The sequence below is a fragment of the Oncorhynchus kisutch genome, unplaced genomic scaffold, assembly GCF_002021735.2.
Source record: "Oncorhynchus kisutch isolate 150728-3 unplaced genomic scaffold, Okis_V2 scaffold1894, whole genome shotgun sequence".
Taxonomy (NCBI): Eukaryota; Metazoa; Chordata; class Actinopteri; order Salmoniformes; family Salmonidae; genus Oncorhynchus; species Oncorhynchus kisutch.
Window position 1 is genome coordinate 8,100 of NW_022263839.1, and position 25,545 is coordinate 33,644.

Genomic DNA, 25,545 nt, shown 5'->3' on the forward strand with positions numbered 1-25,545 from the left:
CACATCAACTCAGTACTGGTACTCTGTGTATACAGCCATGTTATTACCTAGTACCCCTACACATCAACTCAGTACTGGTACTCTGTGTATACAGCCATGTTATTACCTAGTACCCCTACACATCAACTCAGTACTGGTACTCTGTGTATACAGCCATGTTGTTACCTAGTACCCCTACACATCAACTCAGTACTGGTACTCTGTGTATACAGCCGTGTTATTACCTAGTACCCCTACACATCAACTCAGTACTGGTACTCTGTGTATACAGCCGTGTTATTACCCCGTACCCCTACACATCAACTCAGTACTGGTACTCTGTGTATACAGCCATGTTATTACCTAGTACCCCTACACATCAACTCTGTACTGGTACTCTGTGTATACAGCCATGTTATTACCTAGTACCCCTACACATCAACTCAGTACTGGTACTCTGTGTATACAGCCATGTTATTACCTAGTACCCCTACACATCAACTCAGTACTGGTACTCTGTGTATACAGCCATGTTGTTACCTAGTACCCCTACACATCAACTCAGTACTGGTACTCTGTGTATACAGCCATGTTATTACCTAGTACCCCTACACATCAACTCAGTACTGGTACTCTGTGTATACAGCCATGTTATTACCTAGTACCCCTACACATCAACTCAGTACTGGTACTCTGTGTATACAGCCATGTTATTACCTAGTACCCCTACACATCAACTCAGTACTGGTACTCTGTGTATACAGCCATGTTATTACCTAGTACCCCTACACATCAACTCAGTACTGGTACTCTGTGTATACAGCCATGTTGTTACTTAGTACCCCTACACATCAACTCAGTACTGGTACTCTGTGTATGCAGCCATGTTATTACCTAGTACCCCTACACATCAACTCAGTACTGGTACCCCTGTGTATGCAGCCATGTTATTACCTAGTACCCCTACACATCAACTCAGTACTGGTACTCTGTGTATACAGCCATGTTATTACCTAGTACCCCTACACATCAACTCAGTACTGGTACTCTGTGTATACAGCCATGTTATTACCTAGTACCCCTACACATCAACTCAGTACTGGTACTCTGTGTATGTAGCCATGTTATTACCTAGTACCCCTACACATCAACTCAGTACTGGTACTCTGTGTATACAGCCATGTTATTACCTAGTACCCCTACACATCAACTCAGTACTGGTACTCTGTGTATACAGCCATGTTATTACCTAGTACCCCTACACATCAACTCAGTACTGGTACTCTGTGTATACAGCCATGTTATTACCTAGTACCCCTACACATCAACTCAGTACTGGTACTCTGTGTATACAGCCATGTTATTACCTAGTACCCCTACACATCAACTCAGTACTGGTACTCTGTGTATACAGCCATGTTATTACCTAGTACCCCTACACATCAACTCAGTACTGGTACTCTGTGTATACAGCCATGTTATTACCTAGTACCCCTACACATCAACTCAGTACTGGTACTCTGTGTATACAGCCATGTTATTACCTAGTACCCCTACACATCAACTCAGTACTGGTACTCTGTGTATACAGCCATGTTATTACCTAGTACCCCTACACATCAACTCAGTACTGGTACTCTGTGTATACAGCCATGTTATTACCTAGTACCCCTACACATCAACTACCTGGTACCCCTACACATCAACTCAGTACTGGTACTCTGTGTATACAGCCATGTTATTACCTAGTACCCCTACACATCAACTCAGTACTGGTACTCTGTGTATACAGCCATGTTATTACCTAGTACCCCTACACATCAACTCAGTACTGGTACTCTGTGTATACAGCCATGTTATTACCTAGTACCCCTACACATCAACTCAGTACTGGTACTCTGTGTATACAGCCATGTTATTACCTAGTACCCCTACACATCAACTCAGTACTGGTACTCTGTGTATACAGCCATGTTATTACCTAGTACCCCTACACATCAACTCAGTACTGGTACTCTGTGTATACAGCCATGTTATTACCTAGTACCCCTGCACATCAACTCAGTACTGGTACTCTGTGTATACAGCCATGTTATTACCTAGTACCCCTACACATCAACTCAGTACTGGTACTCTGTGTATACAGCCATGTTATTACCTAGTACCCCTACACATCAACTCAGTACTGGTACTCTGTGTATACAGCCATATTATTACCTAGTACCCCTACACATCAACTCAGTACTGGTACTCTGTGTATACAGCCATGTTATTACCTAGTACCCCTACACATCAACTCAGTACTGGTACTCTGTGTATACAGCCATGTTATTACCTAGTACCCCTACACATCAACTCAGTACTGGTACTCTGTGTATACAGCCGTGTTATTACCTAGTACCCCTACACATCAACTCAGTACTGGTACTCTGTGTATACAGCCATGTTATTACCTAGTACCCCTACACATCAACTCAGTACTGGTACTCTGTGTATACAGCCATGTTATTACCTAGTACCCCTACACATCAACTCAGTACTGGTACTCTGTGTATACAGCCATGTTATTACCTAGTACCCCTACACATCAACTCAGTACTGGTACTCTGTGTATACAGCCATGTTATTACCTAGTACCCCTACACATCAACTCAGTACTGGTACTCTGTGTATACAGCCATGTTATTACCTCGTACCCCTACACATCAACTCAGTACTGGTACTCTGTGTATACAGCCATGTTATTACCTAGTACCCCTACACATCAACTCAGTACTGGTACTCTGTGTATACAGCCATGTTATTACCTAGTACCCCTACACATCAACTCAGTACTGGTACTCTGTGTATACAGCCATGTTATTACCTAGTACCCCTACACATCAACTCAGTACTGGTACTCTGTGTATACAGCCATGTTATTACCTAGTACCCCTACACATCAACTCAGTACTGGTACTCTGTGTATACAGCCATGTTATTACCTAGTACCCCTACACATCAACTCAGTACTGGTACTCTGTGTATACAGCCATGTTGTTACCTAGTACCCCTACACATCAACTCAGTACTGGTACTCTGTGTATACAGCCATGTTATTACCTAGTACCCCTACACATCAACTCAGTACTGGTACTCTGTGTATACAGCCATGTTGTTACCTAGTACCCCTACACATCAACTCAGTACTGGTACTCTGTGTATACAGCCATGTTATTACCTAGTACCCCTACACATCAACTCAGTACTGGTACTCTGTGTATACAGCCATGTTATTACCTAGTACCCCTACACATCAACTCAGTACTGGTACTCTGTGTATACAGTCATGTTATTACCTAGTACCCCTACACATCAACTCAGTACTGGTACTCTGTGTATACAGCCATGTTATTACCTAGTACCCCTACACATCAACTCAGTACTGGTACTCTGTGTATACAGCCATGTTATTACCTAGTACCCCTACACATCAACTCAGTACTGGTACTCTGTGTATGCAGCCATGTTATTACCTAGTACCCCTACACATCAACTCAGTACTGGTACTCTGTGTATACAGCCATGTTATTACCTAGTACCCCTACACATCAACTCAGTACTGGTACTCTGTGTATACAGCCATGTTATTACCTAGTACCCCTACACATCAACTCAGTACTGGTACTCTGTGTATACAGCCATGTTATTACCTAGTACCCCTACACATCAACTCAGTACTGGTACTCTGTGTATACAGCCATGTTATTACCTAGTACCCCTACACATCAACTCAGTACTGGTACTCTGTGTATACAGCCATGTTATTACCTAGTACCCCTACACATCAACTCAGTACTGGTACTCTGTGTATACAGCCATGTTATTACCTCGTACCCCTACACATCAACTCAGTACTGGTACTCTGTGTATACAGCCATGTTATTACCTAGTACCCCTACACATCAACTCAGTACTGGTACTCTGTGTATACAGCCATGTTATTACCTAGTACCCCTACACATCAACTCAGTACTGGTACTCTGTGTATGCAGCCATGTTATTACCTAGTACCCCTACACATCAACTCAGTACTGGTACTCTGTGTATACAGCCATGTTATTACCTAGTACCCCTACACATCAACTCAGTACTGGTACTCTGTGTCTACAGCCATGTTATTACCTAGTACCCCTACACATCAACTCAGTACTGGTACTCTGTGTATACAGCCATGTTATTACCTAGTACCCCTACACATCAACTCAGTCCTGGTACTCTGTGTAAACAGCCGTGTTATTACCTCGTACCCCTACACATCAACTCAGTACTGGTACTCTGTGTATACAGCCATGTTATTACCTCGTACCCCTACACATCAACTCAGTACTGGTACTCTGTGTATACAGCCATGTTATTACCTAGTACCCCTACACATCAACTCAGTACTGGTACTCTGTGTATACAGCCATGTTATTACCTAGTACCCCTACACATCAACTCAGTACTGGTACTCTGTGTATACAGCCATGTTATTACCTAGTACCCCTACACATCAACTCAGTACTGGTACTCTGTGTATACAGCCATGTTGTTACCTAGTACCCCTACACATCAACTCAGTACTGGTACTCTGTGTATACAGCCGTGTTATTACCTAGTACCCCTACACATCAACTCAGTACTGGTACTCTGTGTATACAGCCGTGTTATTACCCCGTACCCCTACACATCAACTCAGTACTGGTACTCTGTGTATACAGCCATGTTATTACCTAGTACCCCTACACATCAACTCTGTACTGGTACTCTGTGTATACAGCCATGTTATTACCTAGTACCCCTACACATCAACTCAGTACTGGTACTCTGTGTATACAGCCATGTTATTACCTAGTACCCCTACACATCAACTCAGTACTGGTACTCTGTGTATACAGCCATGTTGTTACCTAGTACCCCTACACATCAACTCAGTACTGGTACTCTGTGTATACAGCCATGTTATTACCTAGTACCCCTACACATCAACTCAGTACTGGTACTCTGTGTATACAGCCATGTTATTACCTAGTACCCCTACACATCAACTCAGTACTGGTACTCTGTGTATACAGCCATGTTATTACCTAGTACCCCTACACATCAACTCAGTACTGGTACTCTGTGTATACAGCCATGTTATTACCTAGTACCCCTACACATCAACTCAGTACTGGTACTCTGTGTATACAGCCATGTTGTTACTTAGTACCCCTACACATCAACTCAGTACTGGTACTCTGTGTATGCAGCCATGTTATTACCTAGTACCCCTACACATCAACTCAGTACTGGTACCCCTGTGTATGCAGCCATGTTATTACCTAGTACCCCTACACATCAACTCAGTACTGGTACTCTGTGTATACAGCCATGTTATTACCTAGTACCCCTACACATCAACTCAGTACTGGTACTCTGTGTATACAGCCATGTTATTACCTAGTACCCCTACACATCAACTCAGTACTGGTACTCTGTGTATGTAGCCATGTTATTACCTAGTACCCCTACACATCAACTCAGTACTGGTACTCTGTGTATACAGCCATGTTATTACCTAGTACCCCTACACATCAACTCAGTACTGGTACTCTGTGTATACAGCCATGTTATTACCTAGTACCCCTACACATCAACTCAGTACTGGTACTCTGTGTATACAGCCATGTTATTACCTAGTACCCCTACACATCAACTCAGTACTGGTACTCTGTGTATACAGCCATGTTATTACCTAGTACCCCTACACATCAACTCAGTACTGGTACTCTGTGTATACAGCCATGTTATTACCTAGTACCCCTACACATCAACTCAGTACTGGTACTCTGTGTATACAGCCATGTTATTACCTAGTACCCCTACACATCAACTCAGTACTGGTACTCTGTGTATACAGCCATGTTATTACCTAGTACCCCTACACATCAACTCAGTACTGGTACTCTGTGTATACAGCCATGTTATTACCTAGTACCCCTACACATCAACTCAGTACTGGTACTCTGTGTATACAGCCATGTTATTACCTAGTACCCCTACACATCAACTACCTGGTACCCCTACACATCAACTCAGTACTGGTACTCTGTGTATACAGCCATGTTATTACCTAGTACCCCTACACATCAACTCAGTACTGGTACTCTGTGTATACAGCCATGTTGTTACCTAGTACCCCTACACATCAACTCAGTACTGGTACTCTGTGTATACAGCCATGTTATTTCCTAGTACCCCTACACATCAACTCAGTACTGGTACTCTGTGTATACAGCCATGTTGTTACCTAGTACCCCTACACATCAACTCAGTACTGGTACTCTGTGTATACAGCCATGTTATTACCTAGTACCCCTACACATCAACTCAGTACTGGTACTCTGTGTATACAGCCATGTTGTCGTTACTCGTTGTGTATATATTATTGCATGTTTTGTTTTTCTATTATTTCTCTCTTGTCTTTCTCTCCTCATTGTTGGGCCCGTAAGAAAGCATTTCATTGTTAGTCGACACCTGTTGTTTACGAAGCAAATGTATTTGATTGTATCTCCTCAGGCCTGACCAAACCCCTCCTCCAGCTACAGACTGACCCCAGCCTATTCGTCGCCTCGGCCGCAAATCACCTCCTGGCCCGCCTCCTAACCTTTCACCAGCCAACTACAACCGCACACACAACCCAGGGGAATGGCCTCACTGTTCCACCCAATAAGGAAGAGGTAGAATTGGAAGTAACCATGGAGACAAGTCCAGGAAGAGGGTGTTCCATCACCATGGAGATCTTGAAGCACCTTGAGAGCTCTCTGGAGTCAGACAGCCACACCCAGGTACGATTGGTTGATTGAGAATATATATATATATATATTTTTTTTTACAGCGGTGCCCCTAGAGGAGATGGGAGGGAAAGGAAAGGAGGGGGAGGGGAGGAGAAGAAGTGGTTGAAGACAGATAATTATAGCTGCGAGCAGCAATGAACGGGGTTCACAGGATGACAGAAAGGACACAAGATCAGTTGGATAACAAAGGAAGTATCATGTAGGAACTATCTTCCTTTATGTGCAATCAGTGAAGGCAATACCATGTTCATCCACGTTTACCCGCGTTCATCTCTGTTTAGTGAGTCCTCCAGATCAGAGGCAGTAGGGATGACCAGGGATGTTCTCTGTTTAGTGAGGCCTCCAGATCAGAGGCAGTAGGGATGACCAGGGATGTTCTCTGTTTAGTGAGGCCTCCAGATCAGAGTCAGTAGGGATGACCAGGGATGTTCTCTGTGTAATCATAATTTTCCTTAAGTTTCACGCTGCGAACCCTTTCATAATGATGAATGTTTCTGAAGGTGTTTTTATAATGGTCTTCTATTGTTATGATGTGTCACCAGGTGCTCCAGGGGCTGAGGCTGCTGGCCCTGACTCTCCCCGAGCTGGAGGCTCCTCTGCGGGGCTCGGTGATCAGGCGAGTCCTGGGTCCTCTGGAGGGGTTGGTCCGAGAGGGCCGCAGAGCAGTCGCTCTAATGGACGTCCTGCTGGCTACATACAGGTGTGTTTGGTGATCCGACTGCATTATGGTGTTGGGTTGATTCTGAACATCGCTTGTGTTTCCAAGGTAACCAGGTTGCTACGACAACGTGCTGTTTATTTAGTTCTAAAAAGGAGGAGGGGGAAAAAGTCACTGAATTGGGGGAGGGACTACATGGACTTGTCCAATAAGATTAGTCTCCTTCTCTCTGTCCTCACTCAGTCCTACACACACACACACTGACTACACACACACACACACACACACACACACACACACACTGACCACACACACACACACACACACACACACACTGACTACACACACACACACACACACACACACACACACACACACACACACACACACACACACACACACACACTCACACTCACACACACTGACTACACACACACACGCACACTTCACACACACACACACTGACTATGCACACACACACACACACACACCTTGAAAATATGAACATTTAACGTCAGATTGTTCAATAAGTCAAGTTTTGATTTTGCAGGTCCGGTCCGTGTGACTCCAGACTCGTCTCTCTGATGGCGTCCATGTTGAACTCCCAGAATCCCTCTGACGCTGCTCTGTGTGCCGCCGCCACCCTCCATCCGGAGACCTGGTAACAGACACGACCACAGACACACAGCTACGACCACAGACACACCGTGGTCGTAGCTGATTGACTAACTGGGTATTGTTTCAGTCCTCCAGGCCTCAGACAGAAGGTCGTAGCTGACTGGGTATTGTTTCAGTCCTCCAGGCCTCAGACAGAAGGTCGTAGCTGACTGGGTATTGTTTCAGGCCTCAGATAGAAGGTCGTAGCTGACTGACTAACTGGGTTTTGTTTCTGTCCTCCAGTCCTCAGATAGAAGGTCGTAGCTAACTGGGTATTGTTTCAGTCCTCCAGGCCTCAGATAGAAGGTCGTAGCTAACTGGGTATTGTTTCAGTCCTCCAGGCCTCAGATAGAAGGTCATAGCTAACTGGTTATTGTTTCAGTCCTCCAGGCCTCAGATAGAAGGTCGTAGCTGACTGGGTATTGTTTCAGTCCTCCAGGCCTCAGATAGAAGGTCGTAGCTAACTGGGTATTGTTTCCGTCCTCCAGGTCTCAGATAGAAGGTCGTAGCTAACTGGGTATTGTTTCAGTCCTCCAGGCCTCAGACAGAAGGTCGTAGCTAACTGGTTATTGTTTCAGTCCTCCAGGCCTCAGACAGAAGGTCGTAGCTAACTGGGTATTGTTTCAGTCCTCCAGGCCTCAGACAGAAGGTCGTAGCTGACTGGGTATTGTTTCTGTCCTCCAGTCCTCAGATAGAAGGTCGTAGCTAACTGGATATTGTTTCAGTCCTCCAGGCCTCAGATAGAAGGTCGTAGCTGACTGGATATTGTTTCAGTCCTCAGATAGAAGGTCATAGCTGACTGGGTATTGTTTCAGTCCTCAGATAGAAGGTCGTAGCTGACTGGGTATTGTTTCAGTCCTCCAGGCCTCAGATAGAAGGTCGTAGCTAACTGGGTATTGTTTCAGGCCTCAGATAGAAGGTCGTAGCTAACTGGGTATTGTTTCAGTCCTCCAGTCCTCAGATAGAAGGTCGTAGCTAACTGGGTATTGTTTCAGTCCTCAGATAGAAGGTCGTAGCTGACTGGGTATTGTTTCAGTCCTCAGATAGAAGGTCGTAGCTGACTGGGTATTGTTTCAGTCCTCCAGGCCTCAGATAGAAGGTCGTAGCTAACTGGGTATTGTTTCAGGCCTCAGATAGAAGGTCGTAGCTAACTGGGTATTGTTTCAGTCCTCCAGGCCTCAGACAGAAGGTCGTAGCTAACTGGGTATTGTTTCAGTCCTCCAGGCCTCAGACAGAAGGTCGTAGCTAACTGGGTATTGTTTCAGTCCTCCAGGCCTCAGACAGAAGGTCGTAGCTGACTGGGTATTGTTTCAGTCCTCCAGGCCTCAGACAGAAGGTCGTAGCTAACTGGGTATTGTTTCAGTCCTCCAGGCCTCAGATAGAAGGTCGTAGCTGACTGGGTAACTGGGTATTGTTTCAGTCCTCCAGGCCTCAGACAGAAGGTCGTAGCTGACTGGATATTGTTTCAGTCCTCCAGTCCTCAGATAGAAGGTCGTAGCTGACTGGGTATTGTTTCAGGCCTCAGATAGAAGGTCGTAGCTAACTGGGTATTGTTTCAGTCCTCCAGTCCTCAGATAGAAGGTCGTAGCTAACTGGGTATTGTTTCAGTCCTCAGATAGAAGGTCGTAGCTGACTGGGTATTGTTTCAGTCCTCAGATAGAAGGTCGTAGCTGACTGGGTATTGTTTCAGTCCTCCAGGCCTCAGATAGAAGGTCGTAGCTAACTGGGTATTGTTTCAGGCCTCAGATAGAAGGTCGTAGCTAACTGGGTATTGTTTCAGTCCTCCAGGCCTCAGACAGAAGGTCGTAGCTAACTGGGTATTGTTTCAGTCCTCCAGGCCTCAGACAGAAGGTCGTAGCTAACTGGGTATTGTTTCAGTCCTCCAGGCCTCAGACAGAGGGTCGTAGCTGACTGGGTATTGTTTCAGTCCTCCAGGCCTCAGACAGAAGGTCGTAGCTAACTGGGTATTGTTTCAGTCCTCCAGGCCTCAGATAGAAGGTCGTAGCTGACTGGGTAACTGGGTATTGTTTCAGTCCTCCAGGCCTCAGACAGAAGGTCGTAGCTGACTGGATATTGTTTCAGTCCTCCAGGCCTCAGATAGAAGGTCGTAGCTGACTGGGTAACTGGGTATTGTTTCAGTCCTCCAGGCCTCAGACAGAAGGTCGTAGCTGACTGGATATTGTTTCAGTCCTCCAGGCCTCAGATAGAAGGTCGTAGCTAACTGGGTATTGTTTCAGTCCTCCAGGCCTCAGACAGAAGGTCGTAGCTAACTGGGTATTGTTTCAGGCCTCAGATAGAAGGTCGTAGCTAACTGGTTATTGTTTCAGTCCTCCAGTCCTCAGACAGAAGGTCGTAGCTAACTGGGTATTGTTTCAGTCCTCCAGGCCTCAGACAGAAGGTCGTAGCTGACTGGGTATTGTTTCAGTCCTCCAGGCCTCAGACAGAAGGTCGTAGCTAACTGGGTATTGTTTCAGTCCTCCAGGCCTCAGATAGAAGGTCGTAGCTGACTGGGTAACTGGGTATTGTTTCAGTCCTCCAGGCCTCAGACAGAAGGTCGTAGCTGACTGGATATTGTTTCAGTCCTCCAGGCCTCAGACAGAAGGTCGTAGCTAACTGGGTATTGTTTCAGTCCTCCAGGCCTCAGACAGAAGGTCGTAGCTGACTGGATATTGTTTCAGTCCTCCAGGCCTCAGATAGAAGGTCGTAGCTAACTGGGTATTGTTTCAGTCCTCCAGGCCTCAGACAGAAGGTCGTAGCTGACTGGGTATTGTTTCAGTCCTCCAGGCCTCAGACAGAAGGTCGTAGCTGACTGGGTATTGTTTCAGGCCTCAGATAGAAGGTCGTAGCTGACTGGGTATTGTTTCAGGCCTCAGATAGAAGGTCGTAGCTGACTGACTAACTGGGTATTGTTTCAGTCCTCCAGGCCTCAGATAGAAGGTCGTAGCTGACTGGTTATTGTTTCAGTCCTCCAGGCCTCAGACAGAAGGTCGTAGCTGTTCTCCTGGGACCTCTACAGATGGTTACTGGAGTAACTCTGCTGGACTGGACCAATGACAGACACACTGATCAACAGACTGACCACAGACACACTGATCGACAGACTGACCACAGACACACTGATCAACAGACTGACCACAGACACACTGATCGACAGACTGACCACAGACACACTGATCAACAGACTGACCACAGACACACTGATCAACCGGCTGACCACAGACACACTGATCAACCGACGGACCACAGACACACTGATCAACAGACCGACAACAGACACACTGATCGAGACCACAGACAGACCGACCACAGACAGACTGATGAAGACCACAAACAGACTGATGAAGACCACAGACAGACTGATGAAGACCACAGACAGACTGACACTGACCAGGACAGACAGACGGAGGGTCGTAGCTCTCTCTCTCTCCTGCTGGATCATCTCAACCACAAACCCTCCTGTATCTCTCTGCTCTGCGTCTCCGTGTCCAGCGCTCCCTACGTAACAGACATGGTAAGAGTCTATCATAACAGACATGGTAAGAGTCTATCATAACAGACATGGTAAGAGTCTATCAGAACAGACATGGTAAGAGTCTATCCTAACAGACATGGTAAGAGTCTATCATAGCAGACATGGTAAGAGTCTATCATAAAAGACATGGTAAGAGTCTATCATAACATACATGGTAAGAGTCTATCATAACAGACATGGTAAGAGTCTATCCTAACAGACATGGTAAGAGTCTATCATAGCAGACATGGTAAGAGTCTATCATAACAGACATGGTAAGAGTCTATCATAACAGACATGGTAAGAGTCTATCCTAACAGACATGGTAAGAGTCTCATAACAGACATGGTAAGAGTCTATCGTAACAGACATGGTAATAGTCTATCATAACAGACATGATAAGAGTCTATCATAACATACATGGTAAGAGACTGTCCTTCTCAACTACTCTGTGTTAGCAGTAGAGGGATTTACTATTGTCACTACCTGAATTTGGGGGAGGCTGGACAAATCTCCCTCTTTTTCATATGGTCCTTCAATCTCTGTCTCTCTCTCTCTGTCTGTCTCTTTCTCTCTCTCTCTCTGTCTGACTTGCTCTTTCTCTCGCTCTCTTTCTCTGTCTGTCTTGCTCTCTATCTCTCTCTCTCTCTGTTTGTCTCTCTCTCTCTGTCTCTCTCTCAGGATTCATCTGCCTCCGTCATCCTTGCTGTGGTGTCACTCCTGAGGATCTGTAATGGCCACTCCCCCTCACCCGAGAGCAAGGCTGCTATTGGCTGTAGCAAAGCATCCACCAACCTGATTGGCTGCAGCAAGGTCCAGAGGTGTTGCCTAGACTCCCTGGCTAGCCTTAGCACCTGCCCTGGTGAGAATCTAGACTCTGGGAGCGTGTTCAGGAATACAATCATGTTTAAAAGCGTACAAAATTAATTTTTAAAAAGCGTTGTTGTTTTAGGAGCTGTGGAACGGGTGGTGGAGGTGTTCCATGTTCTAGTGCAGAACCTACAGAACCCTGACTCAGACCCCACCGTGAGACACACAAACACCCAACACACAACATCTAACTCAGTTTGGTTTCTCTCCCATCTCTCCTAGTTTCCTAGTGGATTAATGACCACTGTGTGTGTGTGTGTGTTCCTTCTGTCTCCTGTCTTCAGGTGCTCCAGAAGAACTACCAGGCCATGTTGAGGTGGCTTAGTGTGTCTGCAGAGCCTAACTCACTGGCTGATCTGGTCACTGAAGGTACAGAGAACCAATCAAACATCACTATATCTGGTCACTGAAGGTATAGGGAGTCAACATCAATATATCTGGTCACTGAAGGTTCAGGGAGTCAACATCAATATATCTGGTCACTGAAGGTTCAGGGAGTCAACATCAATATATCTGGTCACTGAAGGTTCAGGGAGTCAACATATCTGGTCACTGAAGGTTCAGGGAGTCAACATCAATATATCTGGTCACTGAAGGTACAGGGAGTCAATAAATCTGGTCACTGAAGGTTCAGGGAGTCAACATCAATATATCTGGTCAATGAAGGTTCAGGGAGTCAACATCAATATATCTGGTCACTGAAGGTTCAGGGAGTCAACATCAATATATCTGGTCACTGAAGGTTCAGGGAGTCAACATCAATATATCTGGTCACTGAAGGTTCAGGGAGTCAATAAATCTGGTCACTGAAGGTTCAGGGAGTCAACATATCTGGTCACTGAAGGTACAGGGAGTCAACATCAATATATCTGGTCACTGAAGGTTCAGGGAGTCAATAACTCTGGTCACTGAAGGTTCAGGGAGTCAACATATCTGGTCACTGAAGGTTCAGGGAGTCAACATCAATATATCTGGTCACTGAAGGTACAGGGAGTCAACATCAATATATCTGGTCACTGAAGGTTCAGGGAGTCAATAAATCTGGTCACTGAAGGTTCAGGGAGTCAACATATCTGGTCACTGAAGGTACAGGGAGTCAACATCAATATATCTGGTCACTGAAGGTTCAGGGAGTCAACATCAATATATCTGGTCACTGAAGGTTCAGGGAGTCAACATATCTGGTCACTGAAGGTTCAGGGAGTCAACATCAATATATCTGGTCACTGAAGGTACAGGGAGTCAACAAAAAATATATCTGGTCACTGAAGGTTCAGGGAGTCAACATCAATATATCTGGTCACTGAAGGTTCAGGGAGTCAACATCAATATATCTGGTCACTGAAGGTTCAGGGAGTCAACATATCTGGTCACTGAAGGTACAGGGAGTCAACATCAATATATCTGGTCACTGAAGGTACAGGGAGTCAACAAAAAATATATCTGGTCACTGAAGGTTCAGGGAGTCAACATCAATATATCTGGTCACTGAAGGTACAGGGAGTCAACATCAATATATCTGGTCACTGAAGGTTCAGGGAGTCAACATCAATATATCTGGTCACTGAAGGTTCAGGGAGTCAACATCAATATATCTGGTCACTGAAGGTTCAGGGAGTCAACATCAATAAATCTGATCACTGAAGGTTCAGGGAGTCAACATATCTGGTCACTGAAGGTACAGGGAGTCAACATCAATATAGCTGGTCACTGAAGGTTCAGGGAGTCAACATATCTGGTCACTGAAGGTTCAGGGAGTCAACATCAATATATCTGGTCACTGAAGGTACAGGGAGTCAACATCAATATATCTGGTCACTGAAGGTTCAGGGAGTCAATAAATCTGGTCACTGAAGGTTCAGGGAGTCAACATATCTGGTCACTGAAGGTACAGGGAGTCAACATCAATATATCTGGTCACTGAAGGTTCAGGGAGTCAACATCAATATATCTGGTCACTGAAGGTTCAGGGAGTCAACATATCTGGTCACTGAAGGTTCAGGGAGTCAACATATCTGGTCACTGAAGGTACAGGGAGTCAACATCAATATATCTGGTCACTGAAGGTTCAGGGAGTCAACATCAATATATCTGGTCACTGAAGGTTCAGGGAGTCAACATATCTGGTCACTGAAGGTTCAGGGAGTCAACATCAATATATCTGGTCACTGAAGGTACAGGGAGTCAACAAAAAATATATCTGGTCACTGAAGGTACAGGGAGTCAACAAAAAATATATCTGGTCACTGAAGGTACAGGGAGTCAATATATCTGGTCAGATGTGGCTGTTTCTGTTGATGCTTAACAGATATTTATACTGATGTTTTTTCCTGTGTGTGTGTCGTAACAGACCTCCTGCCCGTGCTAAAGAAGTGTGTGTGTGTGTCGTAACAGATCTCCTTCCTGTGCTAAAGAAGCGTGTGTGTGTGTGTGTGTGTTGTAACAGACCTCCTGCCCGTGCTAAAGAAGCGTGTGTGTGTGTGTGTGTGTTGTAACAGACCTCCTGCCCGTGCTAAAGAAGCGTGTGTGTGTGTGTGTTGTAACAGACCTCCTGCCCGTGCTAAAGAAGCGTGTGTGTGTGTGTGTGTGTGTTGTAACAGACCTCCTGCCCGTGCTAAAGAAGCGTGTGTGTGTCGTAACAGACCTCCTGCCCGTGCTAAAGAAGCGTGTGTGTGACGTGCGTTGGGAGGTTCGAGACTCCACTCTGGAGTTCCTCGGCCAGCTGTGTGAGGCGTTAAGCTGCACCGTCACTCCTATCCTGCTGGAGGCGCTGTGTGACCAGGAGAGCTATGTGAGGGCTAGTGCCATCTCTGCCCTGGCCAGGACACTACCACTCAGTGACCAGCAGGGGGAGCCGGGGAACCAGACACAGGTGAGACTCTGACCTACACATTTCATTTACTGTAGAACGGATGCCCGCTTCACATTTCTCAATATATATATATTGTTTTAAAATATTAGATTTATATGAATTATATATATATATTATATATATTTTTAATGAAGATTTGTTTAATTCATATAAATCTAATATTTTAAAACAATACATTTTGACGAATCAAATGATTCGATTCGCCATTGTAGTAGTTGGAGCCATTGTAGTAGTTGTAGCCATTGTAGTAGTTGTAGCCATTGTAGTAGTTGGAGCCATTGTAGTAGTTGGAGCCATTGTAGTAGTTGTAGCCATTGTAGTAGTTGGAGCCATTGTAGTAGTTGTAGCCATTGTTGTAGTTGTAGCCATTGTAGTAGTTGTAGCCATTGTAGTAGTTGTAGCCATTGTAGTAGTTGTAGCCATTGTAGTAGTTGGAGCCATTGTAGTAGTTGGAGCCATTGTAGTAGTTGGAGCCATTGTAGTAGTTGTAGCCATTGTAGTAGTTGTAGCCATTGTAGTAGTTGTAGCCATTGTAGTAGTTGTAGCCATTGTAGTAGTTGTAGCCATTGTAGTAGTTGTAGCCATTGTAGTAGTTGTAGCCATTGTAGTAGTTGGAGCCATTGTAGTAGTTGTTGCCATTGTAGTAGTTGGAGCCATTGTAGTAGTTGGAGCCATTGTAGTAGTTGGAGCCATTGTAGTAGTTGGAGCCATTGTAGTAGTTGTAGCCATTGTAGTAGTTGTAGCCATTGTAGTAGTTGTAGCCATTGTAGTAGTTGTAGCCATTGTAGTAGTTGTAGCCATTGTAGTAGTTGTAGCCATTGTAGTAGTTGTAGCCATTGTAGTAGTTGTAGCCATTGTAGTAGTTGGAGCCATTGTAGTAGTTGGAGCCATTGTAGTAGTTGTAGCCATTGTAGTAGTTGGAGCCATTGTAGTAGTTGTAGCCATTGTAGTAGTTGTAGCCATTGTAGTAGTTGGAGCCATTGTAGTAGTTGGAGCCATTGTAGTAGTTGTAGCCATTGTAGTAGTTGTAGCCATTGTAGTAGTTGGAGCCATTGTAGTAGTTGTAGCCATTGTAGTAGTTGTAGCCATTGTAGTAGTTGGAGTCCATTGTAGTAGTTGGAGCCATTGTAGTAGTTGGAGCCATTGTAGTAGTTGTAGCCATTGTAGTAGTTGTAGCCATTGTAGTAGTTGGAGCCATTGTAGTAGTTGTAGCCATTGTAGTAGTTGTAGCCATTGTAGTAGTTGTAGCCATTGTAGTAGTTGTAGCCATTGTAGTAGTTGTAGCCATTGTAGTAGTTGTAGCCATTGTAGTAGTTGGAGCCATTGTAGTAGTTGGAGCCATTGTAGTAGTTGTAGCCATTGTAGTAGTTGTAGCCATTGTAGTAGTTGTAGCCATTGTAGTAGTTGTAGCCATTGTAGTAGTTTGGTAGTAGTTGTAGCCATTGTAGTAGTTGTAGCCATTGTAGTAGTTGTAGCCATTGTAGCCATTGTAGTAGTTGTAGCCATTGTAGTAGTTGTAGCCATTGTAGTAGTTGTAGCCATTGTAGTAGTTGTAGCCATTGTAGTAGTTGTAGCCATTGTAGTAGTTGTAGCCATTGTAGTAGTTGTAGCCATTGTAGTAGTTGTAGCCATTGTAGTAGTTGTAGCCATTGTAGTAGTTGTAGCCATTGTAGTAGTTGGAGCCATTGTAGTAGTTGTAGCCATTGTAGTAGTTGGAGCCATTGTAGTAGTTGGAGCCATTGTAGTAGTTGGAGCCATTGTAGTAGTTGGAGCCATTGTAGTAGTTGGAGCCATTGTAGTAGTTGGAGCCATTGTAGTAGTTGGAGCCATTGTAGTAGTTGGAGCCATTGTAGTAGTTGGAGCCATTGTAGTAGTTGGAGACATTGTAGTAGTTGGAGCCATTGTAGTAGTTGTAGCCATTGTAGTAGTTGGAGCCATTGTAGTAGTTGTAGCCATTGTAGTAGTTGGAGCCATTGTAGTAGTTGGAGCCATTGTAGTAGTTGGAGCCATTGTAGTAGTTGGAGCCATTGTAGTAGTTGGAGCCATTGTAGTAGTTGGAGCCATTGTAGTAGTTGGAGCCATTGTAGTAGTTGGAGCCATTGTAGTAGTTGGAGCCATTGTAGTAGTTGGAGCCATTGTAGTAGTTGGAGCCATTGTAGTAGTTGGAGCCATTGTAGTAGTTGTAGCCATTGTAGTAGTTGGAGCCATTGTAGTAGTTGGAGCCATTGTAGTAGTTGGAGCCATTGTAGTAGTTGGAGCCATTGTAGTAGTTGGAGCCATTGTAGTAGTTGGAGCCATTGTAGTAGTTGGAGCCATTGTAGTAGTTGTAATCCGGTTCAATCGCGGTGAATCGAATCAAAAATAATCATTAGTGAATCGCAAACAGTAAAAGGAAATGAAGCTGTAGTCTTTGTGTTACTTATTTCCCACCATCATTTGCAAATTAATTCATAAAAAATCTACGTGATTTTCTTTTTTTTTTTTTTCTTTCATTTTGTCTGTTGTAGTTGAAGTGTACTTATGATGAAAATTACAGGCCTCTCTCATCTTTTTAAGTGGGAGAACTTGCACAATTGGTGGCTGACTAAATACTTTTTTTGCCCCACTGTATATCTGACAGTGTGTATTAACTGTTGTCAGTTAACTGTTGTTACTGTGTGTGTTCTCTCCAGGAGCAGACCCTGGGTCAGTTAACTGTTGTTACTGTTATACAGGTAACTGTTGTTACTGTGTGTGTTCTCTCCAGGAGCAGACCCTGGGTCAGTTAACTGTTGTTACTGTGTGTGTTCTCTCCAGGAGCAGACCCTGGGTCAGTTACTAGACATCCTGTCTCAGGATTCAGAGGGCTTCCCCAGACGTGCTGTGGTCCAGTTCTTCATCAGCTGGCTAAAGACACACCCCTCATCTTCCTCCTCCTCCTCGCTGTGTTCTGTCCTATCGCTGGGCAGCACTGATCTGGACTGGGAGGTCAAAGTTCACACCCTGGAGCTGGTTGAGCTCCTGATGGAGGAAACACTACCAGGTCACCAGGAGTCAGAGCTGGGGTCAGCTCCTCCCCCTTACGGTGGCTCTGGAGGGACAAACCTACTAACACACACTGACCTCACACACCCCTACGCTGTGACGCCAAGCCAGCCCTCACCCCTACTAACACACACCCCAACTGAACTCACACACCCCTACGCTGTGACGCCAAGCCAGCCCTCACCCCTCACACACACACACCCAACTGACACACACACACACCCCACACACACACCCCTCACACACACACCCCCCACACACACACATCCAACTACATCTGTAGTGTGTGGTCTGTCTCGGTTGGTGGAGCTCGGTGTTGTCACAGCGTTACTCAATGGCCTGTTTGATTGCGACAGACCTGTAGCTTTAAAAGCCTGTAGTCTGTTGCTACGACTACGAGACGCGGTGTGTCCGTCCCGGTCGCTAGGGAAAGGTGCTATGACAACTGACGACACAACAGTTGCCACGGTGACTTTTGATCTGAGGGGTCAGGTTTGGGAGCGGGAGGTCACGAGGAAGTTACAGGAGAAGAGAGGATCTGATTGGGTTAAAGAGTCCAGGGAAGTAGGTTGTGATAGGCCGAACAAGAACAGAGATTCTGATAGGACAGACGGGGCTGGTTCCGAAGCCTGCGATAGGTCGACGGGGAAGAGTGTGTGTGAGGGTAGCGCGAGGGTGTGTGAGGTGCTGTGGTCGTTGGGTCTAGAGGAGAGGCAGAGTGTGTTATCACAGAGTAGTGACCATGTCCAGAACTCACCTCTCTCTCTACTGGAGGACATTCTGAACGCTACAGACACCTCACACACTGACGAAGTTATAGTAGACTGTTACTGACCGACCCACGTCCTGATCGCTACAGACACCTCACACACTGACGAGGTTATAGTAGACTGTTACTGACCGACCCACGTCCTGATCGCTACAGACACCTCACACACTGACGAGGTTATAGTAGACTGTTACTGACCGACCCACGTCCTGATCGCTACAGACACCTCACACACTGACGAGGTTATAGTAGACTGTTACTGACCGACCCACGTCCTGATCGCTACAGACACCTCACACACTGACGAGGTTATAGTAGACTGTTACTGACCGACCCACGTCCTGATCGCTACAGACACCTCACACACTGACGAGGTTATAGTAGACTGTTACTGACCGACCCACGTCCTGATCGCTACAGACACCTCACACACTGACGAGGTTATAGTAGACTGTTACTGACCGACCCACGTCCTGATCGCTACAGACACCTCACACACTGACGAGGTTATAGTAGACTGTTACTGACCGACCCACATCCTGATCGCTACAGACACCTCACACACTGACGAGGTTATAGTAGACTGTTACTGACCGACCCACGTCCTGATCGCTACAGACACCTCACACACTGACGAGGTTATAGTAGACTGTTACTGACCGACACACGTCCTGATCGCTACAGACACCTCACACACTGACGAGGTTATAGTAGACTGTTACTGGCCGACCCACGTCCTGAACGCTACAGACACCTCACACACTGACGAGGTTATAGTAGACTGTTACTGACCAACACACGTCCTGATCGCTACAGACACCTCACACACTGACGAGGTTATAGTAGACTGTTACTGACCAACACACGTCCTGATCGCTACAGACACCTCACACACTGACGAGGTTATAGTAGACTGTTACTGACCGACCCACGTCCTGATCGCTACAGACACCTCACACACTGACGAGGTTATAGTAGACTGTTACTGACCGACCCACGTCCTGATCGCTACAGACACCTCACACACTGACGAGGTTATAGTAGACTGTTACTGACCGACCCACATCCTGATCGCTACAGACACCTCACACACTGACGAGGTTATAGTAGACTGTTACTGACCGACACACGTCCTGATCGCTACAGACACCTCACACACTGACGAGGTTATAGTAGACTGTTACTGACCGACCCACATCCTGATCGCTACAGACACCTCACACACTGACGAGGTTATAGTAGACTGTTACTGACCGACACACGTTGTGATGGACTAACACAATTTTATTTGTGATGATTGTTTCTCCTCTGTACGTTGACTAGTGAATAGGTGAGTCCCATATTTGTTGTTTCTCCTCTGTACGTTGACTAGTGAATAGGTGAGTTCCATATTTGTTGTTTCTCCTCTGTACGTTGACTAGTGAATAGGTGAGTTCCATATTTGTTGTTTCTCCTCTGTACGTTGACTAGTGAATAGGTGAGTTCCATTGGGACATAACTCTTGATCATCTACCAGGAAAATAAATAAAGATACTGTTTTGATATTTCAAACCACTGGTGTCAACGTTTTCCTGACTTGGTATGTTGAGAGTGAGTGAGGAGAGAGGGAGGAGAGTGAGGAGAGAGAGGGAGGAGAGTGAGGAGAGAGGGAGGAGAGTGAGGAGAGAGAGGAGAGAGAGAGAGAAGAGTGAGGAGAGAGAGAAGAGAGAGAGAAGAGTGAGGAGAGAGAGAAGAGTGAGGAGAGAGAGGAGAGAGAGAAGAGTGAGGAGAGAGGGAGGAGAGTGAGGAGAGTGAGGAGAGAGAGAGAAGAGTGAGGAGAGAGTGAGGAGAGAGAGAGGAGAGTGAGGAGAGAGAGAGAAGAGTGAGGAGAGAGAGGAGAGAGAGAGAGAAGAGTGAGGAGAGAGAGAAGAGTGAGGAGAGAGAGAAGAGTGAGGAGAGAGAGAGAAGAGTGAGGAGAGAGAGAAGAGTGAGGAGAGTGAGGAGAGAGAGAGAAGAGTGAGGAGAGAGAGAGAAGAGTGAGGAGATAGGAGAGAGAAGAGTGAGGAGATAGGAGAGAGAAGAGTGAGGAGAGAGAAGAGTGAGGAGAGAGAGAAGAGAGAGAAGAGTGAGGAGAGAGAGAGAAGAGTGAGGAGAGAGAGGAGAGAGAGAGAAGAGTGAGGAGAGAGAGAAGAGTGAGGAGAGGGGGAGGAGAGTGAGGAGAGAGAGGGAGGGAGGAGAGGGAGGAGAGGGAGGAGAGTGAGGAGAGAGAGGGAGGAGAGTGAGTGAGGAGAGAGAGAGAGGAGAGTGAGGAGAGAGAGAGAAGAGTGAGGAGAGAGTGAGGAGAGAGAGAGAAGAGTGAGGAGAGTGAGAGAAGAGTGAGGAGAGAGAGGAGAGAGAGAGAAGAGTGAGGAGAGAGAGAGAAGAGTGAGGAGAGAGAGAGAAGAGTGAGAGAGGAGAGAGTGTTGTTTTATTATTTAAAAGTGGAGCATGAATTGAGTGAGTGTTTCCTGAAGCCAATGGGTTTAGTGATTTCCCTACACCACCCTGCCCTACACCACCCTGCCCTACACCACCCTGCCCTACACCACCCTGCCCTACACCACCCTGCCCTACCCCACCCTGCCCTACACCACCCTGCCCTACACCACCCTGCCCTACACCACTCTGCCCTACACCACCCTGCCCTATACCACTCTGCCCTACACCAAATCAAATCAAATCAAATTTATTTATATAGCCCTTCGTACATCAGCTGATATCTCAAAGTGCTGTACAGAAACCCAGCCTAAAACCCCAAACAGCAAGCAATGCAGGTGGAGAAGCACGGTGGCTAGGAAAAACTCCCTAGAAAGGCCAATACCTAGGAAGAAACCTAGAGAGGAACCAGGCTATGTGGGGTGGCCAGTCCTCTTCTGGCTGTGCCGGGTGGAGATTATAACAGAACATGGTCAAGATGTTCAATGTTCATAAATGACCAGCATGGTCGAATAATAATAAGGCAGAACAGTTGAAACTAGAGCAGCAGCACAGTCAGGTGGAAGTTGAAACTGGAGCAGCAGCATGGCCAGGTAGACTGGGGACAGCAAGGAGTCATCATGTCAGGTAGTCCTGAGTGCCCTACACCACTCTGCCCTACACCACCCTGCCCTACACCACTCTGCCCTACACCACCCTGCCCTACACCACCCTGCCCTACACCACCCTGCCCTACACCACTCTGCCCTACACCACCCTGCCCTACACCACTCTGCCCTACACCACCCTGCCCTACACCACCCTGCCCTACACCACTCTGCCCTACACTTTGTATATTGTATTTACTTTGCCATCTTGGCCTTTTTTGCCTTTACCTCCCTTCTCACCTCATTTGCTCACATTGTATATAGACTTGTTTATACTGCATTATTGACTGTATGTTTGTTTTTACTCCATGTGTAACTCTGTGTCGTTTTATCTGTCGAACTGCTTTGCTTTATCTTGGCCAGGTCGCAATTGTAAATGAGAACTTGTTCTCAACTTGCCTACCTGGTTAAATAAAGGTAAAATAAATAAATAAATAAAAAACACCACCCTGCCCTACACCACTCTGGAAGTCACCCTCTGACTTCCTGAGTGGAGCAGCGGTCTAAGGCACTGCAATTCAGTGCAAGAGGCGTTACTACAGTCCCTGGTTTGAATCCAGGCTGAATCACATCCGGCCTTGATTGGAAGTCCCATAGGATGGGCGCACAATTGGCCCAGCGTCGTCTGGGTTTGGCCGGTGTCGGGTAGGGTGTAGGGGGTAGGTCGTCTGGGTTTGGCCGGTGTCGGGTAGGGTGTAGGGGGTAGGTCGTCTGGGTTTGGCCGGTGTCGGGTAGGGTGTAGGGGGTAGGTCGTCTGGGTTTGGCCGGTGTCGGGTAGGGTGTAGGGGGTAGGTCGTCTGGGTTTGGCCGGTGTCGGGTAGGGGGTAGGGGGTAGGTCGTCTGGGTTTGGCCGGTGTCGGGTAGGGTGTAGGGGGTAGGTCGTCTGGGTTTGGCCGGTGTCGGGTAGGGTGTCGTCTGGGTTTGGCCGGTGTCGGGTAGGGTGTAGGGGGTAGGTCGTCTGGGTTTGGCCGGTGTCGGGTAGGGTGTAGGGGGTAGGTCGTCTGGGTTTGGCCGGTGTCTGGTAGGGTGTAGGGGGTACAGGGTAGGGTGTAGGGGTAGGTCGTCTGGGTTTTGGCCGGTGTCGGGTAGGGTGTAGGGGGTAGGTCGTCTGGGTTTGGCCGGTGTCGGGTAGGGTGTAGGGGGTACAGGGTAGGGTGTAGGGTGTAGGGGGTACAGGGTAGGGTGTAGGGGGTACAGGGTAGGGTGTAGGGGGTACAGGGTAGGGTGTAGGGGGTACAGGGTAGGGGGTACAGGGTAGGGGGTAGGGGGTACACGGGAAGGGTGTAGGGGGTAGGTACAGGGTAGGGTGTAGGGGGTACAGGGTAGGGGGTACAGGGTAGGGTGTAGGGGGTACAGGGTAGGGTGTAGGGGGTACAGGGTAGGGGGTAGGGGGTACAGGGTAGGGGGTACAGGGTAGGGTTGTAGGGGGTACAGGGTAGGGTGTAGGGGGTACAGGGTAGGGGGTACAGGGTAGGGTGTAGGGGGACAGGGTAGGGGTTAGGGGGTACAGGGTAGGGTGTAGGGGGGTACAGGGTAGGGGGTACAGGGTAGGGTGTAGGGGGTACAGGGTAGGCCAACGCTCTAACCACTAGGCCAACGCTCTAACCACTAGGTCAACGCTCTAACCACTAGGCCAACGCTCTAGCCACTAGGCCAACGCTCTAACCACTAGGCCAACGCTCTAACCACTAGGCCAACGCTCTAACCACTAGGCCAACGCTCTAACCACTAGGTCAATGCTCTAACCACTAGGCCAACGCTCTAACCACTAGGCCAACGCTCTAACCACTAGGCCAACGCTCTAACCACTAGGCCAACGCTCTAACCACTAGGCCAACGCTCTAACCACTAGGCCCTTCTGAAGTGATAGAAACTTCTGACATAGAATCAACACTGTGTGGGGAATTTATTTTTTATCCTGGTGTGTGATTTTAGTGTCATGTCAGAAAAAACGGTCTGACATAGGAACCAACCGACACACTACTAGGGACAATGATGAATACTGGGTGTGTTTGTATGTAGGTTGAATGTGTTTGCAGTGTGTGTGTGAAATCGGTGTGTGTTATCAGTGTGTGTATGTGTTATCAGTGTGTGTATAGACTCTGCTCCATGCTGGGTAGTAATTTCAGTGTGTGTGCAGTGAGTTGACATCTTTGAGTTCAGAGTCAACAGTCTAACAGCCACATCACTAACATCTGAGAGTGTCCAGAGATCTCCCTCCCTCCCTGGTTATTAAATACCAGAGTTCAGCTTTAGGTCCAATCAAACGACCCTCGAGGAAATATCAGCTTAACCAAAGTCATGGGACCTCTCTCTCTCTCACACACACACACACACACACACACACACACACACACACACACACACACACACACACACACACACACACACACACACACACACACACACACACACACACACAGTTTGTATAACTAACCTTGTGGGGACTAACAAAATGGCCCCTAGTTTGTCACGTTTGTTTGTTTGCTATTGTTGTGGGTCACTTCTGGTCCTCACAAGTATAGAGTTAAACACATCCACTCACACACACACACACACACACACACACACATCCACTCACACACACACACACACACACACACACAGCCACGTCCACTGGTTTTGTGTTTGTTGTTCTGTCCCTCTGGGCAGACATCACTTCAACCTCTAGTTTTGATTACAGTACTAGTATATATACCATGTAAATAATAATATATAGATATATATATACAGTACTAGTATATATACCATGTAAATAATAATATATAGATGTAAATAATAATATATAGATTTCTATTTACAGTACTAGTATATATATACCATGTAAATAATACTATATAGATATATATATACAGTACTAGTATATATATACCATGTAAATAATACTATATAGATATATATATACAGTACTAGTATATATACCATGTAAATAATAATATATAGATATATATATACAGTACTAGTATATATACCATGTAAATAATAATATATAGATATATACAGTACTAGTATATATATACCATGTAAATAATAATATATAGATATATATATACAGTACTAGTATATATACCATGTAAATAATACTATATAGATATATATATACAGTACTAGTATATATATATTTTTTTATTTATTTAACCTTTATTTAACCAGGTAGGCTAGTTGAGAACACCTTTATTTAACCAGGTAGGCTAGTTGAGAACAAGTTCTCATTTGCAACTGCGACCTGGCCAAGATAAAGCAT

The 25,545-nt window shown here is 46.1% G+C and overlaps 1 protein-coding gene across 2 annotated transcripts; it reads left to right on the forward strand.

Annotated features, from left to right (window-relative positions):
- The first annotated feature begins 6,545 nt into the window (after positions 1 to 6,545).
- LOC109885707 (BRCA1-associated ATM activator 1) lies at positions 6,546 to 20,869 on the forward strand. Of its 2 annotated transcripts, XR_004208494.1 has the most exons (10): positions 6,623 to 6,830; positions 7,382 to 7,539; positions 8,048 to 8,158; positions 11,119 to 11,665; positions 12,347 to 12,527; positions 12,618 to 12,691; positions 12,820 to 12,904; positions 15,136 to 15,407; positions 18,204 to 20,628; positions 20,678 to 20,869. XR_004208494.1 is itself a non-coding variant. In XM_031819153.1 (9 exons), the coding sequence occupies exons 1-9, from the start codon at positions 6,741 to 6,743 to the stop codon at positions 19,263 to 19,265; spliced, it is 2,538 nt and encodes an 845-aa protein (XP_031675013.1). In that variant the 5' UTR covers positions 6,546 to 6,740; the 3' UTR covers positions 19,266 to 20,869. The 2 variants fall into 2 exon arrangements, 1 of the variants encoding a protein (XP_031675013.1); XM_031819153.1 differs by having other exon boundaries at positions 6,546 to 6,830; positions 15,178 to 15,407; positions 18,204 to 20,869.
- Positions 20,870 to 25,545: the final 4,676 nt, after the last annotated feature.

Excerpts from the sequence above, each read along its gene's own strand:
- LOC109885707 (XM_031819153.1), top strand. The coding sequence starts at position 6,741 with ATGGAGACAAGTCCAGGAAGAGGGTGTTCCATCACCATGGAGATCTTG. Across the intron at positions 7,540-8,047 it reads GTCCTGCTGGCTACATACAG|GTCCGGTCCGTGTGACTCCA; the intron begins GTGTGTTTGGTG and ends TTGATTTTGCAG. Across the intron at positions 12,905-15,177 it reads GGCTGATCTGGTCACTGAAG|ACCTCCTGCCCGTGCTAAAG; the intron begins GTACAGAGAACC and ends GTGTCGTAACAG.